The sequence below is a fragment of the Octodon degus genome, unplaced genomic scaffold, assembly GCF_000260255.1.
Source record: "Octodon degus isolate 3935 unplaced genomic scaffold, OctDeg1.0 scaffold00002, whole genome shotgun sequence".
NCBI classification, from domain to species: domain Eukaryota; kingdom Metazoa; phylum Chordata; class Mammalia; order Rodentia; family Octodontidae; genus Octodon; species Octodon degus.
Genome location: NW_004524578.1, coordinates 12309418 through 12318568, shown reverse-complemented (window position 1 = coordinate 12318568; position 9151 = coordinate 12309418). Strand labels below are relative to the sequence as shown.

General features: G+C 41.1%; 1 protein-coding gene across 5 annotated transcripts in view; it reads left to right on the top strand.

Moving 5' to 3' along the window:
* The window catches only part of Chd2 (chromodomain helicase DNA binding protein 2), a 152612-nt gene that overhangs the window by 34173 nt on the left and 109288 nt on the right, over positions 1-9151 (top strand). For all 5 annotated transcript variants that reach the window (XR_002820119.1, XR_002820118.1, XR_002820120.1 and 2 more), the window contains exon 6: positions 6712-6819. Coding sequence is in view for 1 of the 5 variants with exons in the window: in XM_023710091.1 (XP_023565859.1) it covers positions 6712-6819 (108 nt within the window). In the remaining 4 variants the exon portion in view is untranslated. The remainder of the gene's footprint in view (positions 1-6711; positions 6820-9151) is intronic.

Sequence of the window (9151 nt, the reverse complement as noted above, 5' to 3'; positions counted from 1 at the left end):
TTTAGTTTTTTTTTTTTTTTTTCTCATGCAGGGTCTCACTACACGGCTTGGACTCAAGTAGTGATCGTCCTGTTTTCAGCCTTCCTAGTGCTGGGATTACAGGCACGTGCCACTACACCTGACTCCATCACTGGCTCAGTGCGCCAGGGGGTGGGGGCACTGAAGAATGTAGTCTTAGAAGGGACTATGTTCTTTAGTGAATTATAAAGAAGCGCGCGCTCTCTCTCTCTCTCTCTCTCTCTCTCTCTCTCTCTCTCTCTCTCTCTTTTTGTTGTGGTACTGAGGATAGAACTGTCAGGACCTTGTGTGTGCCAGTGAGGTACTTATGCTGTTGAGCTGTCTCCATGGCCCTAGAGGCTTTCTAGAGACCTAGAGTATATTAACTCTCCCCTCCCCCCATCCCACCATACCAGTGATCGAACTCAAGACCTTGTGCTTGCCAGATAGCACTTATGTTACTGGGCTATCTCCCCAGCCCTTAGCATTTTTTTAAAACTCAGAAATTACAAAGCCTAGTGGACCTACATAATACTTAAAAACTTCTCTAAAATTTGTTAAGCAACATTGAAGATGGAGAGACTGAATTATGACTATTTCTAGCTTCTTTTGAGAAAGGCTGTCATTTTTTATCTGTATACTAGTGATAGCCATGTGTGGTCCTCTCCTTCCATTTTGCCATCTTTGCATCCTTGCCCTGTTCCAGCAGTGAGATTGTAATCATAACCCCTAAGTCACACAAAGCTGAATTTTATTAATGTTGTTTCAATTACTGCATTATTTTTTGCATGTAATACCTGTTAGTGTTATCCAAACTGGGGCAGTGTAGTATGAGATTCCTTTTCCTTTTTGTTTCGGTATTGGGAATGGAACTCACAGCCTTGCCCTTGTCAGGCAGGTGCTGTATTGTGTGGGATTTCTGCAGACCCATGGTCCTGATAGTGCTGAAAGACACTGTAAAGTTCCAGAACAGTTCATTCGTTCTCATTCTCTGTCTGTCTGTCTGTCTGTCTGTCTGTCTGTCTCTCTCTCATTTTTTTCTTTTTATGAGCAGAATATATTTATTGAGGGAAAGAAAGCTCCTGTCCGAGAGAGGGACAGGAGGGGGGCCTGAGCGGGCCATTCTTGGATGGAACAATTTTCTCAATGAGGATGTTAAATATTTTAGTCCTAAAAATGCCAAATTGTTCCATGGGCTCATAGTTATTTATTCCCTTCCAGTGTTTTGAGTTGAATCTGTCATAAACTTGCAACAATGTGGAAGACAATCCCTGTTAGTGTCAGAGTGGAATCATTCATGAAAAGTGCTCTTGAAAGTTGAACTTTTTTTTTTTTTTAAAATCTTTTATTTGGTACAGGGTCTCGCTACACAGCTCAGAATTCTAGTGATCCTCCTGTCTCAGCCTCCCCAGCACTGAGATTACAGGTGTGTGTCACCATGCCCAGTTTTGACATCACATGTGGTACTGGGGATCAAACCTGGGTCCCTTGCACTTGCCAGGCAGGTGCTTAGCCTGCTGAGCTATCTCGCCAGCCCAAGTTGAACAGTTTTAAGAGGCTACTTCCGTCCTTTCCTGACCTGACCTCCCTCCTAAACTAGGAAGTCTTCTCGTAGGATCTTACAGACGTTTACTGCGATCCTTAGGAGCTCTGGACCAACATTCAGGCTCTCAGTATTTGAGAAGCAGGCTTTGCTCGTTACCTGCTTCACAGTTGCTTAGATTAGATTTGCCCTCTCAGGGTTTGTGTTCTGCCAACCATCTTCTCCCAGTGAAGAGACAGTTGACTAAATAGAGTTCACTTGCATTTAGATTCTTGCCTGTTTATATTTCCTTGGGGCCTCACTGGCTTAATCTTGGGGATTTTTGTCTTTAATTTTGAAAATTTAGACAAAAATTCCATTGATTTCCTCTTATTAAAATTCACATTGATTTCCTCTTATAATTAGATATAAAATTAGATTTTTGGTACATGAAAATACTGTTTATTTACAATAATTTGTCTACTTTTCTGTTTCTTGTGACAAAGCCTTGCCCTTTATTTCAGACTAGTCTTGAGTTCACTGTATATAGCTCAGGATGGCTTTGGATTTGTGGCAATCCTCCTGCCTTGACCTTGAAAATTGTGGGATTAATGGCTGTGCACTACCACACCCAGTTCAGACTCTCCTTGTAGCCAGAATTATGAACCATGGCCTAGTTGGGGCAGTGGTGGTCTTAAATAGGTTTTTTTTTTTTTTTTTTTTTTTTTGTATTTTAGGGAAGGGTCTACAGGGTGTTCAGGGTCTCACTACTGGATCAGACCCAGTGATCTACCTTTTTACAGCCTCCCAAGAGCTGGGATTACAGGCGTGCACCACCACCACGCCCAGTCTCAATTGCAGTCTCAGCACGCCTGGGGGTGGGGCTGGCACAGCAGGCCCTGGGATCAAACCCCAGCCCCTGTTCCTGCTTGCAGGCACTTTAATCTGCTGAGCTATTTGACCAGCCCAAACATTGATGTTTTGTAAGAAGGCAGTGGTATAGGAAAGTGGTCATGTTTGAGAGCCTTGTGCATCTATAGGATTGTTAAGTAATCTTTTCATAAGTTATAATCTTTCACCTCACCCTTTCTACAGAGTGATTGAATGTTGCTAATATTTTTTTTCTTGTCAATGAAAATAAAAACAAAGTACTGCCAGTTTCAAACTCAAATAATATATAATTAGTGCTATTACACCTCCCGTTATCTGGTTGCTTGTGGGATTTGAAGGACTGCAGGTTCCCTGTAGGATCAAACAGTGTGCTATTGCTAGCCTTCAGTTTCCTCTGGGAGGAGGAGGGCTAGGACCAGATGACTTCCCAGGGGCTCCCCTTATGCTGGGGGGTTCTGAGTTTTCCTGGTTGTCTGCAGATACGTCATCCGAGTGGAGAGCTCCACTGTCAGTTCACATTTGTTCAGTGTTTGCTTCCATTTTAGTCTCCAGCACTTGTAGGTCTTCTTGGTGGCTCAGGTTGGGATTCTCAGTTACTGGAGAATATGTGTAAATTAGAGCACTACTTGACTATTGGTCTGTCTTACAGATCTGTGCTCTTTTTTGTCTTAATGTGATGGAAATTTTAAAACTTAAAAATCAGTAGTCTGACACCACGTTAGGACAAAATGAGATCACCCAGCCCTTGGCACAGCTGGTCTGTAGACTGGCTCAGCCCTGACTAAGCCACACTGGAGCTACCCTACCTGGCTCAGTGTGACCGTGACGGCACCCAGCCACCTAGCTCAGTTTCTTGCCCCAAAAAACTGATGCTTCCCAATAAATAAAAATTCATCATGCTTTTTTTTTTTTTTTTTTTTTTTAACTGTGATTTTAAGCTTTTGTATCCTGCTTGCAAACTGTATATAAACTAAGCCCAAAGCTGGCTCTGGGCTGATTGATACCTTGGGCGCATTGACTGGTGGTGTAATAAAGTTGATTGCCTTCAAACACTTGGTGCAGTGTTTTCATTCTGTTTTGTACTAGGTTCTGTGACATTAATTGTTCTTGGTTTTTTTTCCTATGAAACCACTTCTGTCTACTGTAACAATATGCTCTATCCAAGGGAAAAGTGTGGTCCAATGGAGTCTGCAGACCCATAGTGCCAGTCTTGTAGTTCCTGGGAAAATCTTCCATCCTAAAGATTGTCTCTTGGTCATTTATTTTATTATGCTCCAGGGAGGCAGAATAAGACAGGTACCCAGAATGGTTAAATATAAGGCCTTTGTTTTAAAGAGGGATTGATGGATATTAACTAATAACAGGTCTTACTATCTTAGGAGATACCCTGTCTATCTGACAGCTTGATATGACTCATTCCTTAATGAATATCTTAATATCTTTACTTAAGTGCTGGTACAAAGGAGGACAAAAAAGACATGCAACAAGTTGTCTATTATTAGAGAAATGGATATGAATGCATGTAGTAAAAGGACCATTCCTAAGGTCGTAGAGGTATAGATAGGGTAACTGCTGCAGCTTTTAGTCTCAGAAATCTGTAGCTTAGCTCCCTTCTTGGGGCAAGCTTTCAGTATGATTTTGACTTGTTCTCCTATGAAAAATATGTTTTGATTTTGCAGTTGTGTAACAGTTGCCTTTAACGTGACCTTATTTCCCAACGAGGTAGTTAAATCTGAAAGCCATCTATGTGGACTCTCTGAAGTGGAAACAGTGAAAGTAACAAAACAGATGAAGTTCTAGAATAAAAATCAGAAATAATTTCTCATAATGATAGTGATAGTGACTATAGAGCAGGCATAGGTCAAAAAATAGAGGTGCTTAGGAAAATGATGGAAACCATGAATGTCCAACATAGGAAATAAGTGGCGGACCAGCTAAATAGCTCAGTGGATTAAAGCTCCTGCAAGCAGGCAATGGGGTGGGGTGGGGGGGCTGGAGGGGGTTCCATCCCCAGGCCTGCCGTGCCAGGCCTGCCCCTGGGGTACACAGAGACTGCAGTTGAAACTGGGTGTGGTGGTGCGTGCCTGTAATCCCAGTTCTTGGGAGGCTATAAATAGGCGGATCATTATAGTCCGATCTAGTAGTGAGACCTTGACCACCCTGTAGACCCTTTCCTAAAAAAAAGAAAAAAAAAAAAAAAAGTTGAATCCATGCAATTGATTCAGATATCCAGGAGATTTAAAAATTGGATTGAAAGTATATGCAGTAGAATGAACCAATGTGAGGACAGGATTTTGATATAGAAAACAGGATTGGGGTTAGTGATTATGAAAAGAGAGATTTCTTAAAAATAGTACGGGATCACAAAAAAGTCCACTTAGCAGTTAGTAGATGGCACAAGGGAGAATGACAGTTACTGGTAGGGGTCAGTGAGAAAGCAGGGTATAGGCAAATGATGCTCGTTCATAGAAGTCATGGCAGAAACTTCCCAAGCCATGATTGAAAAAACCAAAAGGAAACACTGCACTGAGGTATAGAATCCTCGATTCCAGAAATTAAACACAGGAGCAGAATGTTAAAAGTTGTTAAAGAAAACAAATCACCTATAAAGAAAAGCCCATCAGATTCACCACAGGCTTTTCAACACCTTTAATTCACGGAAAGCTTGGAGTATAGTATTTTAAGCCTTAAAATAACATCCAACTCTGATTGATTTACCCCATAAAACTATCTTTCAAAATTGATAAATAAGGTACTTCTCCAACAAAGAACACCCGAGGAAGTTCATGAGCATGAAACCAGCACTCAAAAACATTCAGAAGGATATTCTAGAAAGAGATACTAAGGGTTACAGCTCCATGAATCCCAACAGAATGAAGCCAGCAGGCATGACAAGCAGTTAAACCAGGGGGAGAGAAAAGGGGAGCCAACAAGAAGAAAGTAGCACGACAAGGATCAGTCAGTGCATACCAGTTATAACTGCCAGTGTTAATGGTCTTAATTCACCAATCATAAGAAACAGGATGGATCAAGAAACAAGGTCCAACAGTATGCTGCATACAAAAAACATTTCATTAAAAATTTATAGACAAAGGATAGAAAACAATACTCCATGGGACAGGGACCTAGAAAAAAACAGTGGCAGCTATTCTGTTTGCAGACAAAGTAGATTTTTAAGCCAAGACAGATTAAGTGAGACAAAAAAGGTCACTACATCCTTGTAAAGGGAACAATCCAAGAGGAAGAAATACCAGCTAAATCAGAGCACCAAGTACCAGTGCATCCAACTATATAAAACAAATATTAATACATGAAAAACCAGATAAGCACTAACACATGACCTTACTTCCTATAATGGCAGAAGTGGTAATTGTTTACAGAGAAAGTTCAGGCATCACCTGCCAGTTTTTTTCTAGATGTTTAATAACCCAGTGGCTAGTTAATATTCCTTTACCTCCCCACAATTAAGAAATGAGCTAGATCCCTGAGATACTTGTTTTTAGGAAAGATGCCTGATTCTTTCAAGCCTTCTGAGATCTTAAGGCATGAAAAAAAAAAATCCATCTTATCTGATAAGAATTAAAAACTACCCCATTGCCTGAATAGACTGTTTAGTTCAGTGGTAGCCTTGTAACTGAAAAATAATATAATTATTGTAAGACAAGGACTTTTATAGTTCACATTTGTCTTGAACTCACTGTGTAGCTTAGGCTGGCCTCTTGACTCATGGTTATCCTGCCCCAGCGTCCTAAGTGTATTTCTTTAAATATGTTCTAAAGCCTGAAAATAAGTCCTACAATCATTGTTAATCAGTTTAAAACTGTTACTCAGCATGATGAGTGGCTTTGTCGAAATTCAGAGTTTTGGGTCTTACCTGAAACATCCTGATTAACACGGTGCCTGGGCCTGGCAGTCTTTCTTAAGAATCCTTTTAGGTGGTTCTGATGCATGCTAAAGTTCGGTGAATGTTGATTTGGAGTGTATTACAGCTTCAGTCTTGTCCATGATGTAGTAGTAAATTTGGAAGGAATTTGAGAACCTTGACAGCATTTTTCCCCTAAAAAAATGGTTCAAAAATTAATCCATGTTTTCCCTTCTTATGTTTTGTTATCAGAGATAAAGTAGGAATGAGTAGTATGTAATGTAATTAAAATTTAAAAAGAACTAAAATCTCTCCTAGTAGCTCTTAAGTATGCAGGTTGTGCATTTCAGATAATCTGATTGCAGTTTGTTTAATCAGATGGCTTAGCTAGAAGAATTCTTTTAGAAAAAAAGTTACTTTGTTTTGGTTTTGATTGTAGAGAAAAATGGAAACGAGAGCCCTCCGAAGACGAAGGGGAACAAGGCACCAGTGCGGAGAGTGAACCCGAGCAGAAAAAAGTGAAAACAAGAAGACCTGTGCCCAAAAGGTGCAAGTTTGCTTCAGAGCCCTTCTCCTGGCCGAGACTCACTGGAAGGGAAAAGGCAGGCTGGAGCACGTGCTGTGGTGGAGCTAAGCTGTGCCTGGCTCCGGGTCCTGTGCCCCTTGGTGTCACCCTGCACTGTCACCATGTGGTCACTGTGGGTGTTGGTAGGGCGGTGGCTCTAATGGTTCATCTAAATGCTTATTACTCTGTAGCATGCTGGTTTGTGCAAGCAAGTTTTCCACTTTAAAAAATTTCCCTGTGTTTGGCCAGGATATGCATTTCTTCTTGGGAGAGCTTTGATTTATTTTTGGTGGTAATGGGGATTGAACTCAGAACCTTGTGCTTACCAGTAGGCGCTTATTCTACTGAGCTATTTCCTTGGCCCTGGTTTTAGTGTTTTGATAAATGTCCATACTAATTCCTATAGAGGTTGTACTAATTTATATTCCTACCAACAATGCAGAAGGCCTCCCCCCTCCTCCCCAGCCTGTCCAGCATTTATTACATATTTGACCTTTTTTTTTGAGACGAGGTCTCACTATTTCATTCAGGCTGGTCTTGAACTCACAATATTGTTTAAGCTGGCCTCAATCTTCAGTCATTTCCTACCTCAGTCTCCCAAGGGCTGGGACTATAAGTGTGTGCCACCATACCCAGCTGCTTTAGATCACAGAAATCTAGATCTTTGGTCAGTCTTTCCTTTGAGTTTAGCACACAGTAAGGTATGTTGGGTATAGCTTCAGTCTTACATAGGTGGATAGCTAGTTTCCTTAGTACATTTAATAAATGGACTGTTTTCCTCCAGCCCATTTTGGCTCCTTTGTCAAAGATGGGATGGTTGCCTGTGCCCGGGCTTGTTTCTTCATCTTCCTCTTTGTTCCGCGGATCCATGTATCTTTGTGTGTGCGTGTGTGCCTATGCAGTGCTGTTCTGGGAAGATCTAACTCGAGTTGGGTATGGTAGTACATGCCTATAATCCAGCACTCAGGAAACCGAGGCAGGAAGGATTGCTGCAAGGTTGAGCCCAGCCTGAACTAGTGCAGCTCGTGGAGTTGAAGGCTACCGTGAACTATATAGTTGGACTTCGTTGCAAACCTTGGTAACTGTGGATAGGCCCTCGTGGAAATTAAAACAACAAAAAAAACTGGTTGACTTAAAGTACTTAAATTTCTGACCTCACTCAGATAATCTGTGTAATTTTAAGTAGAGCATATAAGTATAGAGAAGGAAGTAGGCCTAGACACATGGCAGCTGATTTTGGTAATTTTTGATCAGGTATGTGGTGATTGCTGTCAGTTCCCAGGGAGATTTGGTCAGATCCTGCCACCATTGATTTTTATATGGTCTGAGAGCCAGTGATACCTTTTGTAGATGAACATTTATTTTTATAATTTGATGGGTTTAAATATGAGAATCCCTGTTAAGTGCAGTGTTCTTTCAGAAGGATTTCCACTCTTCTAAGTAAATACTACAAAAATATACTCAGTATGTTTTGAATTTTGTCAGCAAAGTTTTTGTGAATTTATTTCACAAAATTTTGTGAATTTATTGTAATTACCCATTTGATGGCCTGAGTTGTGTGTTTTGGCTGGCTGAGCCCAAAATGTTTACTCTATTTCTAGAAGTTTCCTTCCCTTGGCCAGGACTAGTGATGGCAGTCCTTTCAGAGGTTTCAGTGATACAGCAGCCCCTGTAGCACTCGCACAGGTTTGCTATCACTGGCCTGGCATTGTGTCTTTGGGGAAGTGTACCAGCTGTGTTTTGTCTTCCTAAATTCAAGCTCTCAATGTAGAATTGTTACTGCTCTTGTTTTCAGAAGTTTTATTCATTATCTGCTCAGTCCTTGGTCATCTGTCCAGGGTCAGTTGTGGTAGCTAAGAGAAAAGGATAAATGTGAATGTGAGTCTTTCACTCCTGCTTACTGCATTCAACTTTTCGTTAGTAATACTTGATTTCCTTATGGACTGTGTTGTTTGGTCCTGCTTGTTCCCCCGAATTGTGTGAGGAGCCGGTAGATTTGTGGCCAACATGAACTCTTAGGTGATCCTACAGGTACAGTCTTTGTACATCAGTGTAATTATTTTTTGTCCTTTACTCCGTTTAAAATGTAAATCAAGACCAGACTTGGTGGTGGGAGCACGCCTGTAATCCCGGCACCATGGAGGTCAGTGGCTGAGGCAGGAGGATGCGTGTCAGTTCAAGCCAACCTGGATTACATAATGATTTCGAGGCCAGCCTTTTTTGTGGCCATATAACATGTTTAGTTTAGTTTTTAGATGATGAATATTGAGTTTCTAGCTACACTGGATAGCTTTAAGGATTTTTTTTTTTTTTT